At 49.1% G+C, this 24,173-nt stretch overlaps 2 protein-coding genes and 1 non-coding gene across 4 annotated transcripts; all 3 read right to left on the bottom strand.

The window, feature by feature from the left end:
- Window positions 1-5,476: 5,476 nt before the first annotated feature.
- trnag-ucc (transfer RNA glycine (anticodon UCC)) lies at window positions 5,477-5,548 on the bottom strand. The gene has a single exon. It is a non-coding gene; the product is annotated as a tRNA-Gly (tRNA).
- A 211-nt stretch (window positions 5,549-5,759) lies between these two features.
- On the bottom strand, window positions 5,760-17,844 carry sin3b (SIN3 transcription regulator family member B). Its single transcript, XM_048988727.1, has 19 exons — window positions 17,388-17,844; window positions 16,354-16,460; window positions 15,974-16,127; window positions 15,268-15,612; window positions 14,973-15,119; window positions 14,440-14,562; window positions 12,138-12,227; window positions 11,916-12,034; window positions 11,310-11,520; window positions 10,592-10,708; window positions 9,943-10,181; window positions 9,573-9,756; window positions 8,660-9,353; window positions 8,264-8,433; window positions 7,980-8,153; window positions 7,761-7,853; window positions 7,553-7,644; window positions 7,033-7,231; window positions 5,760-6,721 (listed from the first exon to the last, which is right to left on the bottom strand). The coding sequence occupies exons 1-19, from the start codon at window positions 17,493-17,495 to the stop codon at window positions 6,488-6,490; spliced, it is 3,600 nt and encodes a 1,199-aa protein (XP_048844684.1). The 5' UTR covers window positions 17,496-17,844; the 3' UTR covers window positions 5,760-6,487.
- A 274-nt stretch (window positions 17,845-18,118) lies between these two features.
- On the bottom strand, window positions 18,119-24,161 carry haus5 (HAUS augmin-like complex, subunit 5). 2 transcript variants are annotated; one of them, XM_048988735.1, is made up of 20 exons: window positions 23,944-24,161; window positions 23,635-23,730; window positions 23,472-23,534; window positions 23,331-23,363; window positions 23,124-23,148; window positions 22,814-22,946; window positions 22,298-22,457; window positions 22,137-22,221; window positions 21,943-22,034; window positions 21,784-21,838; window positions 21,434-21,561; window positions 21,064-21,142; window positions 20,660-20,808; window positions 20,315-20,477; window positions 19,853-19,933; window positions 19,555-19,700; window positions 19,295-19,391; window positions 19,055-19,193; window positions 18,539-18,671; window positions 18,119-18,397 (listed from the first exon to the last, which is right to left on the bottom strand). In XM_048988735.1, the coding sequence occupies exons 2-20, from the start codon at window positions 23,727-23,729 to the stop codon at window positions 18,292-18,294; spliced, it is 1,962 nt and encodes a 653-aa protein (XP_048844692.1). In that variant the 5' UTR covers window position 23,730; window positions 23,944-24,161; the 3' UTR covers window positions 18,119-18,291. The 2 variants fall into 2 exon arrangements, with proteins under 2 accessions (XP_048844692.1, XP_048844693.1); XM_048988736.1 differs by having other exon boundaries at window positions 24,021-24,161.
- Window positions 24,162-24,173: the final 12 nt, after the last annotated feature.

Raw genomic sequence — 24,173 nt, 5'->3', positions numbered from 1 at the left:
TGAATATATTTTAATAGATTATAGAATGTTAATTATTATTATTATTATTATTATAGGCCATAAAAAACATTAATATTTTTTTAAATTATATGATCTTATATAAAGAAAGTGCGCAGGATATGATATGGGTAAATTCAACAATTAATTTCACAGCGAAAAGGTATTTAGGGGAAAATTGTAAGCAGGCCAGTAATTTACAGTGACAATGGCTACCGTGAGTTTATTGGTCATTTCGGAAGCACGGCCTGTAGGCTGTGATTTGAAGCTGTGTCTGAGGCTTCATTCTGGATCACAGTGCCTGCTGTAAAAGAAAGAAATTCATGTGTGATTTATGGCCGGCGGGTGAGTCGAGGCGAGCGGACGTTAACCTTCGGCGACTGGGGACTTTAATGCACGTGGCACCCCCCGGCTTCACAGGCATGTGCTCCAGCCTGAGGACCACAGATACAGAGATAATCAGGCCAGGGAGCGAGGCATGGCCACACGGGTCCCTGGGGGGCGGCCGGAGAGGTGAGAAGACCAAGGGCTCCTCACTCCGGCACTTTAGCGCTAATGAAGGCAGAGCGGAGGAGCAGCGCGAAAACAGGGATCAGTTTCATTATGTCGCCGGGCCTGGAGAAGGCGGCCGTCCAGCGGCGGAGGAGGAAGCCGAGGCAACGAAGCCAGGAGACGGGACCTAGGGATGGCTATTATTAGTGCTGAGCATGGAGGTAAAAGGCCATGTTATTTAACTGGCACATCCACCGCTCCATCCATTTGCCCTTTGAACAAATATCATCACTGAGTGAGCGGAGGTTTTCATATCATTCTCAGTCAGCGGTCTGATGGCCGTCAAGGGAACTATAAGGAGAAGCGCAATTCACAGGCCATAAATGTATCCGTTGTCCGATGACAATGGCGATACTGGATCGGAGGAAGGGATATGTAACACTCTTACACCCCCAAAAAAATTAAATCTGTTCTCCAGGTATCAAATGAATGTGTTGTTTTTAAGGAGACCACACCGTTACTCACCTTCATGCAGGCGGATACTGAGCACGGATGGCGCTTTGGAGAACGTGCCAATCTCTTTGCCAGAAGGTCTGATTTCCTGATCAATTTTGATGACACGGGGGTAGCGTGGGGGGTGGCAGGGCGGGACGGGCGCACCATCAGGTGTTCTTTCTTTTTTCCCGACCGGGGTCCCCATTTTAAACGCTGAAGTGCGAATATTAGCATGTGAATGCAGTGGGGGGGGGGGGGGGGGGGGGGGGGGCGTAGAGCACCGTCGCTCCCAACTTCACACAATGGCTGCGAGCCGCACGCGCCCCGGAGAGCACTTTCGCCAGAGGAGCGCAGCATCTCTTCATGTCAGCTTATAAATAATCTAATTAGAACCCTTTCATTGTGGAGGACGTTTCCGAACTCATAGCGTGAGACAAAATTATGATTTAACATTCATTTGAAAAGCCCTGTAGTATCTTTATTGCACCAACCAAACTGCCTCTACTGTCAGAATGACAGGGGTATTGTCTGTAGAGGACACCTTAGTACCGCTGCTCGGTTTAAGAACAATTCTGCGTTCGTTTTAGTAGATGGTTATTCTAGTTCTACTTCACTTAATGTTTTAAATTTAGAGAGACAATTTTTGCTGAATTTATTCCCATAATATCAAAGAAATGAGTGCCCTATAACTACTCTAAGTGTTCAGAGTTCAACAACTCATGTATCGCCTACTCTAGATTTTTTTAAGTTACCTCTACCGGTGCTTTTGTTTTTTTTTCCAGTTCATTTTATTTTTGAAATAAAAAAAAGGTGAAATGTGGTCTTCAGGAAAACCGAATACACCGGGGCCCTAAAATACACTTGTGTCCTCTTAAATTCCCTTTTACCTTCTGCAAGTACATTGTTGTCATGGCAGTGAGTCTGACATCTTTGTTCTACAAGCTCAAAACGATTATTGGAAATGTAGCAGAACTCATTTGATATAATGAGTCCATTACGGACGATGACGTCAACACCTGCCTCAGTATATCTACCCAAATACACTGCGAATCGCAAATACTTCTGTCCCTTTTCAAATATTTAGCTTCATTATTTTTTTCCCAATTTGCAACCGGATTGAAATTGTAAACAAATTACAAGATGCGCGATAAACTTAGACGATTCGTTTTTAATTTAGCTCTTAAGTACAGTGTATTTTGAGTCATTGTAAACTATTGTGTTATAGGTTTCCAGGTTGGAAAATACAGTACTATTGTTCTCGCTATAATAAGAGAAAATTCTTATGTGAAGGAGACAGCACACTTAGTAATAACGAAGCAGCAGTAAAACATTAGCTACAACTAGCTGACGTGCTGCTAACGAGCGAAGCATGCCTGTACGCCGCAGGAATATAGTAATTGTGACAGGATAAACTATTACTAAAGGATGAACCGCTGAGTGATCCGACTATTATTTAAAATATATTCACAACACGCAGAAGAAAGCACTCAACCAAACATTAAAGGACATAATATCAATCTTAAGATCTGGTTTCTAAACAGCGAATTGTGCCCTGCTAAAAACGTTTGCTGATTTTATGCACTTTCCCCCTTTTTTACAAGAATATTGGAAATAACTCATATTACGAGTCATAATTTAAGTCTGTTCCAAATTATGTGGCTGCCATACTGGAATTTGGTCAATTTTACCAAAAACAATGTTACATAAACATGATACTATGGTCCTCTGTTTCTTGCGTGTAAATAACATTAGATGATCTAGCCCAACGACCAAATTTGGGTCGCGTCAACTTCTTAATGGGTTACGAGGCAGAGTTGGAAATGTAAGCATTTCAAAACAATCAAGAGTCCTATGCTGATCCACGATCAGATTTCCCAGCCCTAATCCTTGAATTAATCAATATAAACGACCAATCAATCCGAGAAACCAAACCATGGATGCTTAATTTAAAAATCACTGGCCAATCAGATTTGTGCGATAGGCATTAATTGGCGTAAATTGCAGACTGCACTGCGTGCGTGATCATAGAGTTAATTTAAACATATACTTGAAATAAGGTCGCGACTAAGCTGGGATGGTGGAAAATGGGTCGAGGTGCAAAAAACGTTGAGAAGAACTGGTCTAGTCAGTTCAGGAACTTATAAGCCAGAAAGGAAATGCCATGGAGTTTAATGTGTCTACCTTTTAGTTGTTACCGGTAAACGCCACGTGAACACCAAACCACAATCAGCGGTTTCTCCATTTATGCTCCTCTCAGTAGAAACGCGGTTACGTGTAAGTTAATATATAGAGGAGGAAAACCACGCCTGAAAGAAACACGGATAACCGAACAAAAAAGCAAAGATTTAAATAAACGACTTATAGCCACTACAAAGGTACAGCAGCACTGGCTTTTACTCATCTTAGGACAGATTGTAATTTAGTAAAGTGACATGAAAAGATATGCGATAAATGCGTTAACAGTGAATTTTCAACTCGGTTCTTCTGTCAAAAATAACTAACAGCTTCATAATTAGTTGTATATTTTATTGGTAGCATAGAAATCCACTCGTGAAGCCCCAAACAGAATACTTCAAAGGAAAATACAGATGTAGATGTGTTAAAGGAAATAAAAATGCGTTTTGTAGTCTACATTTAGAAACAGAAAAAGAGCTAAATTTAACTAAACTATTGCACTAGATAAGAACTGAACATCAAAATTATTTGGGCAACAATTTGTAAATGTTACTATAATAAAGGTAAAAGCTTTTCCAATTTCCTGCAAACCAACTACGAAGAGCACGTTAAAAAAATCGCTTGTGCAGAAACGTCAGGTTTTCTTCTCATTCAAGCGAGTTATTTTATCTGTGACTACGGGGTGAGGAGAGAGTGTATTTTCAGAAATAAATTACCCGCTGCGATCATTCTTAAAGGAAATGGTAAGGGGAGGGGGATACAGCATATGAACCCAGTAGGTGGGACGAGAAAGTCAACCCGGTCGCTCTGTATACCCGGTGACCCAAAATGCGAACAGGAGGAGGGAGGATTAGGTAAATTAACGAATTCCTCCTATTCTTTATTCGGCTTTAAAATATAAAACGTTTCTGTTCCTGAAGGCGGTGCGTCAAGTGTGATTACGTGATGCAGATACGGCACATTGTACATGGATGAAAAATAAGTTTTAATTTAAGGATAACAGTGGACGCGACAACACAGGATGACCCCGGGGTACGTAATCAAGATGGTTTACCGGCTGAATGCATTGGGGCGCAGTCCTCAGACAGCAAATTCATCTCGGGTAATCGTGGTAAAATAGTCGGCATGAAGATACTTTTTTTGCTTTCAATGACCAGCTGCACGTAGAAAGATAGTCAATTAGAAAGCGCAGAATTCGGAAGCGAGAGGGGTCCCATCACGTTTGCCTTCTAGATTGACTACAAGACTACAAATAGTCGACAACGGATTCAAATGCATTAATTAAAGTTTCAATTAAACAAGACTTTTCAAACCGTTGGTGCATGGCCTTATTTGCTCTCCTACTTTAACGACATGTATCATAATCATTGGCTCTGAATAGCGTCTTTTGTGTATAAAACTGAGGATTATTTTTTATATAGTCCGGAATTGTTATTCGTGCATACGAATAAAAATAAAAACAATGCTTTTCTCCTGTCTGTAATCAGTGTACTGTGTATTGTTTCAGGGTATTTGTGACTACCGCTTGTGTTTGTGGCGCAAATTAATAAAAACAGATCGCTTTTTCTTATGCTATTGTTACTTCAGACCCTGGAAACGTGAAAGGACCGTGATTTGCGCGCCGCGCTTCGCAGTTACCATGGTTTCGGTGTTGGTGCACGGAAAAGAGCCCGTGTTATTTATCTTCGACTGCAAGAAACCACGGTCCTCCACACACTCGTTTGTTGATCAAAATCCTTTCGTACAAATCCACACGACTGCAGCAGCATCACAGCCCTATGTAGGCCTGGCTACCACCAAACGTATTTTGCATGGCGTTATCACCAGCAGGCTCTATCTGTCGCTCCCGAACCTTTTGTTGCTGTCCTGCGCAGGCCCACTGACGCGCAACGTTGATACCACATCAAAAGGAACACTGCAGCCACTGCTGGGTAAATGTATTAGCGCGTGAAGATATAGGATGCTCGGGGTATTAAACATATTCATTTTCTGTGATTTGCTATAAATCCGCTTACAAAGACAGGACACGGAACATGCGTAAAAAACTATAAGCTTGTAAATGAAAAAAAAAAACAAAGGATCCAAGAGCATATGCAAAAAAGTGTAAATAAAAAGTATCCGCGGTGATACCGACCTATGGAAGCTCTACTGCCACCGCCTAGATATTGAGCTATTCAAATTTAAAATGTCGGAAACACTGACACCATGTGGTGTTTCAAGCGAACATGACGCGTGATTTGCATAAAATTAAGAAATATAAATGCAGAAACAGCTGCAGGGAATTAATTAACACCATATCTTCGAGACAAAATTCCACTGCGTTGGCCGGGAATCGAACCCGGGTCAACTGCTTGGAAGGCAGCTATGCTAACCACTATACCACCAACGCTACACGTAAGCAGCAATCGGTTCGGCCCTACAGTACATGACAATACAAAAAATAACTCGCGACGAAGATTTCTGGTACCTTTATTGATGGCAATATTAAATGTTCTAAATGAGGAGATTGGACGTGTATGCGGCTTTTCCCCCCACAGTCTTTCCCAAGATCTACACAGCAGAAGAGGCTTTCCTCGGTGATAAAAGGACCACTGAATAAATTAAGAAGTTTACAGATGTTTATTTCATGACGACTCCTACATGATAAGGAAATGTTTTACATTCTTTTCCAACACTGACTTGTTTTTTTTTTTCAAGTTTAATGTGTAAAGTTACACCAGCATCTGAGCAGAACAGGCCAAAATCATTGATATACATTTTACCGGCATAAAAACTAATCTGGAGACACAGAGTTGGACACAAGCAGTCTGAAGATTAATTTAGCTACAAGAAAAAAAAAAAAAGACAAAACAAAACAACTGAAATAATGGATGCAACTGGCTGCCAGGAAAATGGCTCAGTAGAGAATCATGTTCTTTTGTGTATATATTGTATATATATGTATGTTTACATATATTTATGTCTGCATTAGTATACTGTACAAAGCTCAGTCTGTATGCTTTCATGGACCACACCTCCCAGTATAAACATATACAAATATAAACAGCGCACACCCAGCCTCCCGAAGCTAAAACGATGCTTAAAGAGTCTCACGTACCCCAATCCTCCAGCGACCGGCAAGATGGGTCTCCCCTTGTGTCGCACCACTTGTGAGGTGGCTGTTAAAGTGGCAAATGAGCTGCTGAACGCGTGTCCTTCTGAATGTGTGTGTAGGTGTGTGTGTTTGTCAGAGAGTTTGCATGGCACACAGTCAGGCACTGCCGGTCAAGCTGGGCCCGGTTAGTCCTTCCCCGCCCCCCACCACACCCTCGTAGCACGTGGGGGAGGGTTAAGGGGAGGCAGGAGGCTTGCTGCTGTAGGACACCTGGTACCGGTTGACGGGTAAACCATTGACCTGGCGGGTGATGCAGCTGGTCTTACAGGGGATCATGTCCTCCTCGTCGTCGCCCATTAGCCAGTCGGCGACGCCGCGCTCCTCCGCCGGTGTCACGTGCTCCAACAACCAGCCCTGGTGCCACTTGTCGAACCTGCCATGTTGAGAACGAGCCACGCTGTGCTGCAACTGTGAAACGGCGAGAGAAGAGACCAGAGGCCCAGCCCCAGTCAGGGGACCCACATCACAGACATTATTTCATAGCTAAATATTACTTTCGTTTAGCGGATGCCGCTGTCCAAAGCATGGGCTGAGAGAGCAGGGTCAGTCAGGGGGGCTAAGGGGCTTGTCCCAAAGCAAGAGTAAGAATCTGGCTTAAGGGCACAACAGCAGGTACCCAGCTGAAGCTTGACTGGACACAGGTCTTCGCCTGCAGCAGCCACGATACCGGCCATGTTCATAAATGAACCCCCCTTTTCCCCCCCAGACGCACGCCGTACCTTGCGGGCTTTGACGAGGGCACCGCGCCGGTACATGTAGTCCTCCGAGTTCATGACGAACACCATCTTGTGCGTGTGCAGCTTAAAGCGGCAATCCAGGCTGCCGGCACTCTCCACGCCCAGCTGGCGGCGCCACTCGCGGCGAGAGCGCATGGCCTCCATCTGCCGCAGCTGCCAGCGCCGGAAGCGGCGCAGGTTCCTGGGTGGGGTGGGAGCAGACCGGACGTCGGGCCAGTGGCGACCGACAAGGCTTTCCTTGCAGATGTATGTTACTGCAACATCCACAAGATCTAATCTGCAGAAACTCAGGAGTACATCCCCACATCTCCACCCGGGAATTAGGCCTTTAACCTCCTGTTTACATTTGCCCCTTAACTATTGTACCTCTTCCAGTCCTTGCAAACCCCCATTGATTTAAAGAGTAGCGACCAAGCGCAGATTAAATGAAAAGTCAACACGGGTGTAGCAAGAACAGAGCAAGCATGCCGACAGTGATGGGGGTCTGTCGCGAGGGTCACACCTGGGCAGGAAGACCGGTTTGAAGCAGTATCCTTCCATCTGAGTGCACACCGACTCAGACCCGACAAACTGCTCCATGTAATTGGACAGGTACTGTGCAAGGACACAAGGCGGGAGGGGGAGGGGGAAATCAGTCTTCCATTTTCCATTCACAGCTTTACTTTATCTAGCTTTCTACCCCAGACATGTACATTTCTGGAAAGTGGTACCTGCACATCCAGCGGATCGTCACCCTGGGCCTCCTCGGTGTCCAGAAGCTCAACCGTCAAGGTCACCTGACCTTTGCTTTGAATGAACATAACCTGCAGCAGGAAGGGGAACCGGGCAAAGCCTCATGAGAGACTCTGGCTTTCTGCAACGGTCAGCCGACAAGCTCCATGTGAATGTATGTTCAGCTTTAAAACGACCGCGGCCAGCAGATGCTCTACCTTGAAGCAGTTTTCGTCAGCCATGACCCGCTCGGCCTTCCACTGGTAGCTGGTCTCCCACGCAGCCCGCACGCACTGCGAGGAGAGGTTGCCCCCGGCGGCACCCCTCTTACGCTCAGCAAGGTACAGCTCCACTACCTGCAGGCATACCTCGTCGCTGACGAGGTGCTGCAGCTGTGGGCCACAAGGACACCAAGAACTTAGACCTGCGTCTTCTGTACCACTGAGGAGACTCCTCCATGAAATCAACTGAACGGAAGCAGATTAAGGGGACCACATCCCACCTGTCTGATGATGTTCTGGATGAGCTTGTCAATGGTGAAGCCGATGTAGGCATGGATGGTGAACATCTCGCGCAGCGTGTCCTCGTACTGTGTCGAGTCCAGGTTTCCGTCCAGCAGGCTGCGCACCATGTCCAGGAAGGCGGGGTAATACTCCTCGAGCTCCACCTCACCTGTGTGACATCACAGATATGGCTCTGAAACCCAAAAGCGCATTCGCTAACCCACGTGCAACAGGTTACTCTAATGCTTCCCGGTTGGTTAAACTGCAGGGAGCAAAAATATGAACCGTCTGGTCCCTATAGACCAGGGTGAGAAACGCTGGTTCTAGGAGTTGTGGGATTTTCCTGTTCTTGGATAAGGCAGCAAGGCTTTCAATGGGGGGGGGGGGGGGCTTACTAGGTTGTTTGAGGCGCAGCTCCATGGCAAGGTCGGTGGCCTTGTCCCGCCGGCCGTCGGCCAGCAGCAGCCTCTCACGCTCCTTCTCGGCACGGCGCTCCAGCAGCTGCCGTTCGGCCTGTCGGTACACGCGGAGCAACCGCGAGCACAGCGTCTGGTGCAGCCGCAGGAAGAAGTACCAGTTGTTGTTGACAAAGAACAGGTTGTAGACGTCGTCTAGCTCTTTCTGGTGCTCCGCCTCCGGATCACACAAGTCCAACTTCTCGCCACTACTGGCAGTCGGGACGGCTGGACCGGGCTCGGTGCCATGCGGCGAGGTGCAACGTCGCCTTCGAGAGTCCCCATTGAGCTGGGGTCCGGCCCCAGTGCCCACCCCTCCAGGGGCTCCGCCCCCACCCTCCTCGGTGTCCGCCTCCTCATCCGTCCACTCCTCCGTCTCACTCAGCTCGCCACGGCGGGCGAAGAAGAGGTCGGGCACAAAGTGCTGCATGATGCGCTTGATGTGGTCCTTGTCATCCTTGTGGATGGTGGGCTGCCGCTTGACGTGGTAGATGATCAGGGAGGCAGCGTCCTCTAGGATCTGCTTGTCCTCATACACGAAGATCATGTGAGGCTCGCTGCTGGTGCTGCCGCCACCCCTGTCCCGCCCCTGCTGCTGCCCGCCTCCTCCTTCCTCTGTGCTTTGCTCCTGCCGCTGTAACCCAGATCAGAAGCCTCCATGAAGTCAAAAAGGCAATAGCACTCAAGTGATAACAAAACCAGCCAACCAACAAGCAAGGAGAGAGATCATTGCATGCTGCCAACCACAGACAGGTCTTAACCCAATTCTGGCTCCCACTGGGTTAGACCTGCCATCAGCCAGGGTTTCAAAGGCTCCTCCTGTCCAGCTGCCACAGCCAGGATCAGGTCTTACCTCATCGTAGACACTCTCGATCTCGTTGAGCAGACTCTTGGACCGCAAAGCCTTGATGTCATTCTGCTTGAAGTTGACACCCTGGTGGTCGAGGGATTTGAGGTAGGCCTTCTCGTACTGCTCACGCCAGATTTTGTTGAAGCCCTGCTGGGCCTCCCGCCATTCTTCTTCCTTCGCCTTCAGTCTGCGGTGAGAAAGGCAGAAGGGTCATCACATCAACGACGGCTTGAGAGACATGAAGCCCCACCCCCACACATTACAGACTCAACTCTATGAACCCAAAGCACACCCAGTCAGGTAATGCACCATCAACCCCTGAAAGTACCATCTCACAGATGAAAGCGTGAACCTCTGGGCTAAGTGCTCTGACCTCTTGAGCACCACGGGCACAGCGGTGAGGGGGCTCCTCTTCAGGCCCTCGATGACCTCGGGTGCCTTGTCGCCGTAGATGCGATAGATGGCACGCCGTTGGATGACCTCAGAAGTGCCGCCCAGACAATCGTCAAGGCGGAAGCGGTCCTGGTCCTCGGGGGACAGGCGCGACAGCTTTTTTTGCACACTCTCCAGGACCCGGATGGTGGCCAGGTTGGTCTCCAGGACCACGTCCAACTGACAGACCAGACGAGCGAGATCAGTATGACTAATCACACAAAACAGGACATCTCTTTTCATAAAACTCAAAACCCATTTCAACAAGAATGAAATTCAATTATTAATTAAAATGAGTTTAAAAGTTTGACAATAGTTTAAAGAGAACTCTAAGAAGATCAATGACAAGATTATTCTCTCAAAATTTCTTTATAAAAACAGCCAAACGCGCATAGAAACGGCAACAGCCCCCATACAGTAGTAGTGCGTGGGGGGAATGAAAAAGTAGACCATTAAAGTGCGAGGTAGACCGTTTAATATCTACACATCGGGTTTGCAGAGAGAGCTGAATCAGAATAAACAGTCAGCAAGACAGCAGCTGCCTGCCTATGTGCAGAGCAGATGGAGAGGCCTGCGAAGTAGCCGCTCGCCTCGAATCGCTCGTCTTCGCAGCGATGGAGCTGCTCTTCGTACGGTGTCTTCTTGGAGCTGACGAAGGTGGAGTCCTCCGACCACGACGGGAAGGACACCCACGTGTCGTTCAGCACCTGCCCTCGCGCATAGAGACAGGAGTGTTAAGGCGGTGATGGGGAGGCTACCCCCCCCAGCTCAGACTGCATAAAGGACAAATGGAGAAGCACAAGAAACCAGAGGACACCCGACATCTCGTGCATCATTTCACCTGGGAGACATAACATTCAGCGCTGTAGTCTAGGGGATCCCAAGCCTGGGTGTATGGACCACTACTGGTCAGTATTCCACTGTGGAATGATGCAGATTTTGTCAGGCATTGGTTAATTACCAAAATAAATGACATTTTCGATTATTTACAACCCCTCACGTTCACGCGTTCTGTTTTCATCTGAAAAACCGTTAATCTTGCGAAAATCGCTGATTGAGCAGCTGCCCCCCCAGTTGTTTTACTGGTCTGTAAAAATTCCTCTCACGCAAAACAGTCTGCAGACATCAAAGGTTCGGGAACTCCTACTATAGTCTACTGACAGATCCTCTCTGGCCACAAAACACTGTCCTTAGCGCCAGCAGTACAACTGGCTGCCCCAGAATCCTCCGGCAACCTTGAACCCTCTGTGGGGAAGCTCCATCCTCCCCCAACCCAACCACGGCCCTCTCACAGGAGCCCCACGGTACCTCCTTGCAGATGGCCGTGCGTCCGCTGCACTTCGGCTGCTGGTAAGTCTTGGGCAGGGCCCTGTAGCTGGAGCCCAGACGCTTGCAGGAGGCGTAGTCAATCTCCCTGCCGCCACTTTCCATATAGCGGTCCGAGAGCCCTGACAGTGAGTGAGACAGCTCCTTCTCTCCCAGGAATGACTTGAACTGAGTGTAGAGCTCCGGGAACTTCCTGGAGGTCGAGCAGGTGAGTTTGTGGGTTAGAAATCAGAGCGTCTGAACATGCCTACATATCCTCAAAAGCTCTAATTAGCAGCCCCAGTCCTTCTCATGTGGATCACCTGGAGGCCCAGAGACTGCTTCCATTCATTCACTGGACTACCTGCTTCAACCAATCAGCTAAGACACCAGCCCTTTTTTAGGAGTCAGTTCGCTCAGCGATGTGGAAAATGTGATATTTAGCAACATCAGCTAATCAATGAAATTTTTTATACCTGCCAGTTGTTATGGAGTAGGTTTCATTCAACTTGCTATGCATTTTGTTACTCAAGCTGTGTATGTTGCAACAGGACACACACAAAATGTGTTCAGGAACCCGCAAAATGCCCCTCGTGTCAAAACACTCACCCCAAAAACGGCGTGACCAGCTGCAGAAGCTCCGCCCCAGACACCACCTCCTGATTGAACAGTGCAATGCAGCGCAAGAAGTTCTCATACACTTCCTGGCTCTTGAACAAGCGCCGGACCTGAGCAGGGCAGAAAAAAGGATACTGTACGTGGGCAAGGAGCAAAGCGCCAAGCTACGACGTCCCGGTTCTCCTCCAGCATCTATTTTCTGCCGTTTCATACCTTGTCAAAGAACGTGAATTCCCGCAGAACTCCATGCTTTCCAACAGCAGCAAATGATTGGTCCTTAGAACAAGACAACTTCATCTTTTTCTATGGAACGCGAACAAACAGAAAACGTTATTTCTGTGCCTGTCAAACTATATCACGACTTGAAATTCACAGGAGAAATTCAGAGCGTGAACAACTGAGGTTTTGAAACACTGATGGCTCAGGTCATACCCTGGATGTAGCTGAGGGTTTGCTATCTACTGAACATGGAGGAAAAGGGCACCAAACAGCCGAAAGGCAGCAGAGATGATGGATACAAACAAGGACTCGTGACCTGCAAGAAGCACAGACAGGCTGCAGGGGCACCCAGCACTCATTAAATTCCTCAGTATAACCATATAGCCCGGTTGCTTTCGGAGAGCAAACATCTTCAATAGAAAATATACATATCCGGGGATGCATCATAACCGGTGCACAATTACACATCAGCCGCATGAAGCAAAACGCACAGCAATCGTCACTGCAGTGCAAATGCACATAAAGCAAATATAGGTTTGTGCCGCGACGGCAAGTCGTCTCTGTGCATCCTAACCCTCGTGCGGCTAACGTGTACCTCGTTCGCGGTATAAAGAACATGAGCCACGTAACGAAAACCGGAGCGGTCCACACAGCAGGGAAGGCCGCACGCTCCCCTCCAGGAAGAGGGGGACCAAACGCAGGTGAAGAATTCCCCAGATTATCCAGCTGTGTCTCTAAAAACACAGAATCGCTACAACGGCAGCCAGCAAAACCGGGGCTGCAGTCCGTAGCTTCCAGCCAGGCTGCGAGATTGGACTACAACTAAAGGCCATTCTTTGGTTACTAGAGAAATGCTGCTCTCCATCTCAAAGAGATCAGAGTCCAATGCGCAGTAAGGTCAGCGTGATGGCGAGGACACAAAGCCAAAAGACAAGGACCCTAGAGCACTCCTGCAATATACCAATACTGATTATGGGGGGCTTTCCCCGGTTCACAAAAGCACGTTAACATAAGTGACGATCGGCTCCTGCATCATCCCGCAGCTGAGAAGGGGCACCCCGACATCAGGAACAAAACTGGAGGATGCATTGGAAAAGGGCCGATCCAAGAGGTTCTACCAGCACCCAAGCGTCCTGCGAATCAGTGGTTGCTAGCGGTCATGCACCACCTCGCCGCCTAATCAGCACTAAGCTGCAGCAAGCAACAGCGGAGTAGGCGAGGTGGGAACAGATTAATCCAAACCAGTAAACTGGGGGTATCCCAGCAGGTAAAGCTGCTGCCTCACACTTTCCCAGCTGTGCGCTGGAAAGCGGCCCCAGAGAGGTACAGCGCTCGCGTTTTCGCGACATGCGTTTCCTCCCACAGGTTAAGAACATGCAGTTCAGACGAACGTACGACTAACGCCAGTCCTTAAAACACAACATTTGAAAGGAGCATCCAGTTTAACCTGTATGGGTCAGCCTGCGAGTACACATACAATATATCAGACAGATAAACGGCAAAAGGACCCAACCTTCACCTAGACGATACTCTCAAAATAGCTGCACCTACATTTCACGCAGCCATCTTCCAGAAAGTTCTCCCCCCCCCCCCCCCAAGCCCAGAATAATTCTGCGCTCCGACAATTACGCAAGTTTTCTGCAGGCCGTTTTCACGCCGACGTGCTTAACTGCTGGTTAACTACTCCATTTGGATGAGCGGAACCGAAGCAAAAAGAGCTGAAGTCGTTCATTCCAGATACTGCCATTGCCTGCCCGCCCGTCTGCTTGCAGTCAGGCTGATTACGCCCCCATTTCCCACGTGTACAATTCACAAGAACACATCAAAACCTTCACTAGCCTACTACCTTCGCTTCGTTAGTATATTAACCATAACAGAACAAACAATTCTTCTATAATAGAATTCAGGAACAGGCTGTTTCCTTTAAACCTGAAAAAGGTACATGCAATAAAGATAATCTAAGATATTTGCCGTGTGTATGAGGTACACCGTAACTCTTTGGTTGTCTTATACCCCATCTTGCTCTCCATGACATTTTGGAGACAGAGCAGAGTGTCAGCCTCCTGCCCAGCTGGGGCTATTACTATCCACGGGAATCGAACCCATGATATTCTGGATATAGGCAAAGGTTCCTCGCCTAATGAGCCACACACCAGCTTAAATTCAGCCTACTGCTCTCAGATCGACACTGAATGTCACCAGTCACGACGGGCCAATCAAATCATGACAGAAATCTGAAGGAAGAGTTTAAAGTACGAAATCTCTTTGTAAGCTGTTTTAGTAATAAAACAGGTACCTTTAGTAGTGGAGTCATGTGGGACAGCAACATGGGTCTGGACCTCTTCTTGCTCTGCTTGGATAACTCCTCATCCTCCATCTTCTTCAAGTGATCCTTGCCTGTTAGTGAGCTGCCAGTGAACTGCAGGGAAGAAAAGTCACGATATCAGAGACGGAAGCGAGGCGGTCTCAGGACCGGACACGAAGGATGAAAGAACGAGGATAAGTCAAGCTGACGCCTCACAGACAGATCCACCCCACAAGGCACCAAGATGGCGACAATAACAAAAGTCCCACGGCACCAATTCTCAATGTTCTCTCGGATACACGATGCTGATCAAAGCCTTTAAAGCTTTAGTGGAGCGTTTCCCAATCCGGTCCATGGGGACCCGCAGATAGATCTACCGGGAGCTGGAGTGGAGCAAGAATATCGAGTATCTGGCAGGGAACTGGGAGGGAACGAAAACGTGGACCGTCTGTGGGTCCCTGAGGACCAGGTTGGGAAAAGCCGCATTAGAAAAGCGAAGCACGTACAGATATACCGCTACTAACTAGTGATCTCTTGGCGTCTGGCAAGAACTGTCCGAACTCAGCCAGCAGGTCTTCCTGTCCCTTGAAGAGGCTGGCCACCTTGGAGAAGACCTCGTCCTCCGTCATACCACCACGGCCCCGCGCCTCCTTCACTTCCAGCTGCTCTTTCTGGAAACACACAGGATGACCCTTTACTTGAAAAAAAAAACCAGACTCACTTTCACACCGTGCGAATATATTTCAGCCAACTTGCAAAAGACGTTACGCATTCAAAAAAGCTAAAACCAAATACAAAACCCCGGGCGCAGACACATACTTGGTAGGTGTGTAGTATCTCCAAGAAGGATCTGTAGATTTCTGGATGGTCCAGGAAACGGTTTTTGATCTTGTTCACGTAACTAATGGCGCTGTCAAACTCCACCGGGCTGGGCTCAGAGCCTGGCGGGGAGGACGAGGAGGAAGACGGGGGATGGGACTGGCCCTCCCGGCCGGGTAGGGCCAAGGAGAGCCGGCTAGGGGGGTCCAGGGGGCTGGAGGACGAGGGGCTGGCGTAAAGAGAGGCGGCGGTTTCTCCGTGAGCGCAGCCATCCTCGGCCGGGGAAGATGCTGAGACCCCCCCGGCCACACCGACCGCCACCGCCCTCCCTGGGCCCGGGGATGCCTGCATGGGGGACAAATTCAGTGTCCATCAGCACACGCCTGCAATATGGGCACCGATCGCATTACTACTGCGATCGCCGTGGCTACTTAGACTGGAGAAGTGGGTGCAGACCTCCGCCAGGAAGCAGAGTCGCTCGCTAAATAAGACGCTCTCCTGCAAACAGAGTCCTGGCCGTTTCACCACATCCCAAACCCAACTCAGCAAACTCCCACAACCGATTCCCCCTTTTCTTCCCCCAACAGGAGAACCCAGACTGCATGGTGGAAAGGTGCAACTTCGGCAATGACAGGTGGTGATTTAAAAACAACCGCAGTACAACACGCATTAAGACAGACAGGAAACGTGCATCGAGTTTTCCAACCTGGCCGGAGAGGGGCGACTGGAGGGACACCACCCCATTTTTGGGGACCTCTATCCGGTACCCTGGGGGTAGAAAGGCATTGAAACCCAATACGAGGTCAGGGTGACCGTGGAAGAGCTGGGACACGCGATTTATTACCCCCGGTGTATCAATGCTGTGGGTGAGAAAAAGAAAGATTGTAGTTCAAACAGAACTGCGTGTTTAGATGTGTTTCTGCGTTTAATACATATGTGTTTATGAAAAAAAATCCCTCACCATTTCAGGCAACTCGAGCCATCTCGGGCGTATTGGTGAAAAACTTCTAATACTTTATCGGTTTCACTTTACTTTTTTTTTGTTGTTTTAAGAAAAAGTGCAGACAGAAGAGAATAATTACATACCTTTGCGATTTGAATTCCTTCATGATGTCCAAAAATTTGTTGTATATTCCTGGGTCATTCCCAAATCGTATTTTCACCTGGTCAAGGTAAGATAGGGCATCTTCCACCTAGAGATAAAAGTGACAAGATAACAACTTAAAAACTTCAGGCAACCTTAAGAAGAAACTGAACAAAAAAATTATTTAATTAAATGAGTCACACAAACCGCAGCAGCACAAGTCATATTACCGGACCGCTTCTGACCAACCGCGCAGCAAAGACGATGTCGGAACCGAGTGCAAAACTGGAGAGGACAGCCGCCACTGAGGCGCAGTTTCTGCTACGACAAACCTGCCTTTCCCCAAAAGCCAAGAAGTGGCTATTCGCAGAAGATGAGTTATGCCTACATCCTTGCTGACGAGGTAGTTAATACACTTTCCTCGTCTAGAGATGACCCCTTTCCATAATTGCGCGTCAACGAACGAACATATTTCATGCTTACATCGAAAGGGCAAGATAGGCAGTACGTGTATGTGTATGGATGTTGTCCAAGACTCTTTAACAAAGCCCTGTGCACAGAGGTAGCATCAAGCTTCAGGGGATGCAGAGCCAGTCCACAGGGGGAAAGCGACACTGCTCACACATATCGGTGTGGTGCTTTCTTTTCCAGACCGCTCCCATAGTCCAAAACTAGAGCTACATTCATCAGCGCGGGGACGATGCGACAGCCCTGGGTACAGGACATCAATGACACACCGAAACATTTGAGATTGAACAGAAGTAATTCACTGGGCAGCTGCATAAAGACACAAAGTAACATAAGGCAGCCGTGTGATAACATTTTACCAGCTACACCGCAGCATTGTTGCGACTGCCTATGTATATTTGGGGAGGGGGGCAATCAAAAAGCCTTGGTACTCAGCTTGATAGCTGGTACGCGCTTTTCTTTTGCTCCTCTCACTGCCGAAATGGAAGCACAAAATGGCTCTGGACACCGCAGGACTTCAACTCTCTGGCTTTCCCCCCTCCCCGCCCCGCTCGCCGCGGCGGCTTACCTTCAGCTTCTGGAAGTGCTGCTGCTGGACCTGTTTCTGCACCACGTACGCCTTGTCCTGCACTTGGCTCATCTGCTTCATGGTGCCGTGCGTCTGTATTTTCGCCATTGTCTCTTCAGCCCCCCCTGCTCCTCCCGCTCGGCTCCGGATTAGCCAGTTAGCTCTCCCTCGCCAGCGAGCTGAAAGAAAGCTACGGCTGCCGTTAGCTAGCCAGCTAGGGCCGAGGCGACGGCAAATTGAGTTTTATCGGCACCACTTTGTTCAAAACGCCATTCCTCGGTTAGCTACCACGTAGCTCCTCCCACGTTACTGTTTTTTCCCCAGACCCAAAATCAGTGGAAAGTAGGTCTTACACAATGGTTTAAAATTATTAAAAATTACTAATGAACCCCTGTCTCTTTAAATTCGGCGGCAGCCGTGCAGACTGGGCGTCCGGAAATGTACGTAAAACGGGGGAGCGCAGTGCACATGCGCATGGGCCGTAATTCCCAATTCGGTTGCGCATGCGGGTAAGAAGTCGTCTCCCCCATTATCATAAATGATTCACTTGTGATTTCTTTTCTACCGTTTCTTCCAATATATTTCAGTTATGTTCACAGGTTGTCACGTTTAACCTATATAGTTTATAATACTCTCCTCGTTCGCTTCGCCTTGCCTGAAACTAGTCACTGGAAAACAAACATTTAACAGTGGGCAGGACATAATCAAGTGCTGATACAACACACGACCAGTAGAGGTTTCATCCGATTTATTTTATTCAAAAGTGAGAAATGGGAATTAGCTGTGTGCAAAATGAGTTTATCAAGAAGCATTATGAGCTCAACACTCCTAAAGCAGTCGCTATGGGTCTGGAGGAGCTGATGCATTTCGTCCTGTCCACGTCCAGCCGGCCATGGACCGGGACTCATTCAAGGGCTTTGGCCGCAAGCCTCCATCGCTGGAGCCACTGTTGCAGAGTCAGACCCCCTGTCGTCATCTCCGGCAGGGCAGACTGTGCTGGTTGCTCCCACCTGCAGACAGAGGAGAAAGGAAGGACAAACATGACGAGAAGAGATATCAGTAACGTCTGGTGCACAGCCGCCGAGCGGCGCTGATGAAATACCCCCATAGTGCTGATCTGGGGCTGAGGTTAGGGCTGCTGCAATACTCACCAGTGGCCAATGGCAGTTTTCACTTCAGCTGCAAACAGCAACGCCTGGGAGGTCCTCTGGCTCAACTGTCGCACCCGAGGCAAGAGAGACTGGAGCAGCTCTTCATCCAGCTCCCGCACCTGTAGCAAGAGGGCTGAGGATGGGAGGGCAGAGTGTGATCAGGGGCCGAATCAATGGCAATGAACAGCCGCAGCTGTGGAGCAGGAAGGCCGAACTTTCGTTTTACAGGGTGGTTTGGGGGAAATCATTAATATTCATGAGAAGTGCTACCTGACTGGCTAGTGAATGCCTTAGAATTCTACCAGCCAATCGGATAGCTTCTCGTGAATATTATACGAGTTTCCCCAAACCACGCTAAAAAGCAGCCCGTCGATGGGAGAACATCAGGTAGCTTCTCTTATGAATATTGACTTTTTTTCAAACCACCCTGTAAAACGAAAATTCGAGTGACTGACGAGTCTGTCTCCATTACAGATTTACTTCCTGTGTCAAAGGTAAAACAGGAAGAGGCCTCACCCGTGAGGTCGGGGGCACGCTGCTGAGCCCTCAGGTTTTGCAGGGCAGTCTGCGAGGCTGAGTGCAGCTGGAGCAGCCGACGCAGGAATCGCAGCCGCAGCTGCTGGGAAACAGCCTGGGCAGAGAGCTGCTCCGGAGCCTAGAGGGACAGGTGGAGGATAGGGGTGAGGCCGCTGGTGAACAGGGCGGGGCGTGTGAGGGATGGGAGGCGGAGGGGGCATCAGCGAGAAGGGGGCTCACTTTGTACATCGGGAAATCCAGGTTCTGGCAAAGGCTATGGAAGGTTCCGGAATGGAGGCGGTGAATTGAGAGCCACTCAGCTGGGACGCGTTGCACACTGGAACAGATTTCGTACAGAAAGCTAGTTTAGAAATATCGGATTTACAGGTAATTGCTTGGTGAACATTTATTTGATATGACAGCCAAGCGAGCAGCATTCCTCCGACACCCTGTTATACGAAGGGCGGGGGGCGGGGCCCGCCCCCCCCCATCCTGCTTACCCATCGAGCGTCCTGGCATCGAGAGCTGCCAGTGACAGTCCTGCCATCTGCCGGACCCCCTGGGACACCGTGTTCCGCAGGTTCCCCGCCGCATCCAGCACACTTTGGCACAAGGGGGCCACCTTATGCTGCACGAAGTGCCCAACCTGAAGATGGGGCAGTGGGTCAAAGGCAGGCAGGGAAGGGGGGGGGGAAATAGCCTAGGGGCACGTTTGCCACCACAAAAATGACCTTTTGGTATCCGGTTACAAAAAAAAAAGGGGATCGTAGGAATTCCCAGTTAACGGCCTAAACGTACCTCAGCGTGAACACGGGACACTTTGGTCTTGGCTGCAGAGTTTCCCTTGATCAGTCCCCTAATTTGCTCCTGCTTGTTGTCCTACAGCCACAACAAAGTGGACGGCGATTAAAAGCGCAAAAACATACAAGCTTGGTGCTCTGAGAGCACCTGGCCACAATGGGCCGATTTATATTTTTATATAAACACTTTATCTAGACTGATGCGCGACCGGGAAAGGAAATCCCTCCGTGAGCATGTGATTTGTTCCGATCACGAGCGCAGTGCCTTAACCCACTGAACCACGCACCAGTGTAACCTTTCACCTTAGTGGTGCTAACCAACCCTTTTCCCATCTACTTTCACTTCCACCTGAAACACAACCAAGAGAGCAGCTGTAGGCGTCGGCCTTTAGAAAACTGACCAAAACGCCATGTCAAGCAGGAAGTGTAGTCGGAACAGGAACTGCAGACTCGGGCTCACCAGACGTTGCCTGAAGTCCACGATGCTTTGCCACTGACCGCGCAGACCCAGGACGGCATCCTGCCCGAGCCGGACCTGCTCCTCCAGCTGCTCGCACTGGCACAGCACGCTGTCCCGTAACGCGGCCTTCATCACGCACTGCAGCTCCGCGTCAAACGCCACCCTGGCCCAGGAAGAGTGTGCAGCATCCGCTTGGCATATTTTCTTATTGGAGTCAGTAACTGGGGGCTCTTCAGTCGACAGCTGACCCTCTACCTCACTGACGGACCTCCCGGGAACGTTAGCAAAGGCGTGATAAAAATGGGCCGCAGGTAGTTCTTATTTAAAAAGCAAGGACAGGCTTACTTTGCCAGCGCCTCGGTCTGGCCTACACCGGCCAGCAGGTCCAGCTCCGCCTCCTTCTTGCGGGCATCTAGCTGGATCTTCAGCTGCCGAACCCGGACCTGGGTCAACGCCTGCTGTACGAAGATTTGCTCCACGTCCTGCCAGCCCGACTGCCAGGAGCGGGGGGGGGGTGGGGGGTGTGTCACAGAGCCAGCAGTGCAGACAGATGTGCTTGCAGTGTACAGAGCTGATATTTTAACCATTTCTTTAAAAGAACACCCTGGGACCTAACTTCCCACATTCCTGAAGAGGGCCTGGTCTACAGCCCTTGCGGATTCTCCGACAGATTAAAAATAAAACTGAACGAGTGAGGAAAAAAAATGAGCATTATTCATGCAAAACTGAGGCCACAGGAACACTGATACCTGCAGCAGAGACCTCACTGATGGCAATTCTTCATCCTGCCCCGACACTTCCTGCGGGCGAGAGCTCGCGTAGCGATACCTGCCACGCATTAACACGGCACAGTGTGAAACAGACAGTCTGACCACGATGAACAATGCAGGCACCCATCTTTCCGTCAAACACTCATCAAGGGGGGCCTGCAGCCTATCCCAGGAAGCACAGGTCTGGCGTGTTAATGAATAAATTTTAATGAATAAATATACCACACGGAGAGACTTTTAATAGACATCTTTGTACACTGTTCTTGAAGTGTTGAACAGTCCGTTTCAGAAATACTGAATCAATAGACCCTTTTTCCAAGATGCATATGTTGTTTATTTTTAAATTTACCCGAGTGCAGCCACGTCCTGTCCGACATCTAAAGTAGCCAGCTTCTCCTGCAGGGCCACCTGCTGGTGGGAGGCCAGGTGTTGCAAGGCAGACAGTAAATGGTTCGGAGGATGAGACTGCAGCAGGTCCTGATCACAAAGCAGGGAGACAGCAAGGTGAGCAGAATCATTTGTTCTTATTCAACGGGCTCAAAGGGATCCATTTGTTACACTCTGAATGCACTATTGTTACTCTATAAGACCCTTAACTGTGACGACTGGGTGCATTTTAGAAGCATATTTACACAAGTTTTTTTTTTTTTTAAGCAAGTCACAACTGCCTATCAATGGCAACCCATTTACACTCCTCACCTCCACAGCGCTCAGCCAGTGCTGGAAAATTGCCCCCCTCTGCTCACGGGACATGCTGGGAGGAGAGAACAAGAAATGCAGTCAGGGCCGAGTCCATAAGAGGGATCCGCAAGCAGAGTCCCAGGACACCCTGTGCCTGGGCTACGAAGCACCACTTACTGTACTGCTGAAGGAGGCACCTTCTTGAGCTCGCTCTCCAGCAGAGAGCAGAAGAAGCGCACCCTCTCCTCAACCAGCTCCCTCACCGCGCGCTGAGGATGAGCGAGAAACCTTGTTAGTGCCTGGGCAACCTGCGTGATGTAAGGACATCCAAACACTAGATGGCGCTGTGTGCAGGTGAACCAGGTACTTACAAGAACCTGAGGCTCGGGCCCCGAAGAGCTCAGGCTGTCACTGCTACTGTCATCACTCCCAAACACCAACTCCACTTCTGCCTTCCTACAACGGGACATAACCTATCACTCAAAAGAAGCTGGGATTAAAAAGTGTGGAAGGAGACAAACGGCACCCCCACCTGGAGAGCTGGCTGAAGGCCTGGCAGTGGCCATTAAGTCTGCGGCAGTCCTCGTCCACTGAGCGGCGCTCGTCGGCACAACGCTGCCTGGCCGCCCGCAGCAGAAGATCCCTCTGGCGGCTGTCCCTGTCACTGTCCCAGCTGCGGCCAATGCACCTCTCTGCGGGGGGGGAGACACTAGGTCACGAGGGCTCACGAGGCCGCGAAACGGCAATACCGCAGCTAGCCACGACGTCACAGGAGTGCTTCTGTTCTGCCCTGCTTATGGCAGGATGGCACACGACACAGCGATGTGCTGCCATCTCACAAGACCAAAGTTTGGGTTTAAGCCCGTCCTCAGCACTGCCTGTGTAGAGTAAGGAGGACATGACTGCTGGGCTGTGCAAATGAGGATCTCTGTGGGTGTGTGAGGGAGAGGCAGAGAGACCCCTGCTGTACTCTCTGACTTGCACAGACTTCTTAAACAGTTACAGAAAAATGAATGAATGGATGGATGGATGGATGGAGGAATCTCACCCTCAGCCACAAGCTGAGCCTCATCTGCTCTAATCTGGGCATCCAGCTGATTAAGCTCTGCTCTAGTCTCCTCAATATCCTTCTTCAGCCTCTCCTTCTTGGCCACCTCACTCAGTCCCTCCACCCGCTGCACCTGGGGGTGCAAGACGCCACTAAATGTCACATGCAGCCACTTCTACACAAACCATAAGCTAGCATGAGCGCACACACGCACGCGCCCGCACACACACACTCGCACGCACGCGCCCTGTAATGACATCACAATGCCAATACGCTGCGAGGAGTCACACCCTCAGCGAGGCTGTCTCACCTCATTATCCTGCAGTGATTTGTACCTGGGAAGTCACACCATCAAGGAAAAAGAAAATCAACTCGGTTTCACCCCTCACAGCTGTGTGCTTCAGCAAACATCCGCGTGGACCGATCTCCGCCACATGCAGCTAAATTTAAGATCCATGGTGATTCATGCGCCAATCGAGGCACTTTCACATCGGAGCACAGCTAAGGAAAAGGATACCATTGCAGATTCCCACGCATAATTCTGACATTTCTGCAGAAACAAATGAGTGGGTTGACGTAACTTGGAAGAAACCGAGCCTGCTGAAAGAAACTAAAAGTCTAAATTAAACAAATACAGTAATTAGGTCCGTTTACCCACCTCTGGTTGTAAACGTGCTGAGTGACATATTTCCAAATAGACGATCCCTGTCCAAGGCACAGCCTAGGGAATCAAACAGATTTCAATTCTCATAAGACAAGGCATTCATAATGTATCAAGAAGACGTTTACGTTTCTTCGGGATGGGATATGCCGCTACTCACGTTTTTAAATTGTCAGGAGGGAGGTGTTTCGATGGCAGATTAAACTCCTCTGTAGCCCACCGCTGAATTTCCCGAGGAAGACTCCGGTCAGCCATGCTGGAAAGGCATCAGAAAACACGAGAGATAACCACTGAAGGCGAGCGCTCTCTCTCCGTCTATTGATGAGTAAGAGAATCAATTTCGGCATTCGAAAGACAACTTAAAACCAAGCGGGTATAAAGACGTCTACACTAATTTACAGAGACCTTACAACACCTCATCGGTCACCGAGACAATGAAATAAAACAAAAGGGCTAATAATGAACTTACGATTTCTCTCAGCCAAAATAATGCTGAATATTTAAAAAATTACGTGGCGAAGTTAAAAACAGTTAGACACACCCCACCTTCTCTCATTAGGTATTCAATTCAAACTGAAATGGCCTTATTTTGGAAGCAGTTCCAACTTCCCGCCATGTCGCGTAGTTTATCGTCATTTCCGGTGCACGCCTAGCTTTTGGGTAATGCAGTCTTCTATACTTTATCTTATCCAGAGAACT

The sequence above is a fragment of the Brienomyrus brachyistius genome, chromosome 21 (assembly GCF_023856365.1).
Source record: "Brienomyrus brachyistius isolate T26 chromosome 21, BBRACH_0.4, whole genome shotgun sequence".
Lineage (NCBI taxonomy): Eukaryota > Metazoa > Chordata > Actinopteri > Osteoglossiformes > Mormyridae > Brienomyrus > Brienomyrus brachyistius.
This window is presented reverse-complemented; position numbering and strand designations above follow the sequence as displayed.

Excerpts from the sequence above, each read along its gene's own strand:
- sin3b (XM_048988727.1), bottom strand. The coding sequence starts at position 17,495 with ATGGCGAAAATACAGACGCACGGCACCATGAAGCAGATGAGCCAAGTG. Across the intron at positions 16,128-16,353 it reads AAGGAATTCAAATCGCAAAG|CATTGATACACCGGGGGTAA; the intron begins GTATGTAATTAT and ends TCTCACCCACAG. Across the intron at positions 7,645-7,760 it reads ACGATCCGCTGGATGTGCAG|TACCTGTCCAATTACATGGA; the intron begins GTACCACTTTCC and ends GTCCTTGCACAG.
- haus5 (XM_048988735.1), bottom strand. The coding sequence starts at position 23,729 with ATGGCTGACCGGAGTCTTCCTCGGGAAATTCAGCGGTGGGCTACAGAG. Across the intron at positions 23,535-23,634 it reads CCTCCTGACAATTTAAAAAC|GCTGTGCCTTGGACAGGGAT; the intron begins GTGAGTAGCGGC and ends TTGATTCCCTAG. Across the intron at positions 20,478-20,659 it reads CAGACCGAGGCGCTGGCAAA|GGTGGCGTTTGACGCGGAGC; the intron begins GTAAGCCTGTCC and ends TTCCTGGGCCAG.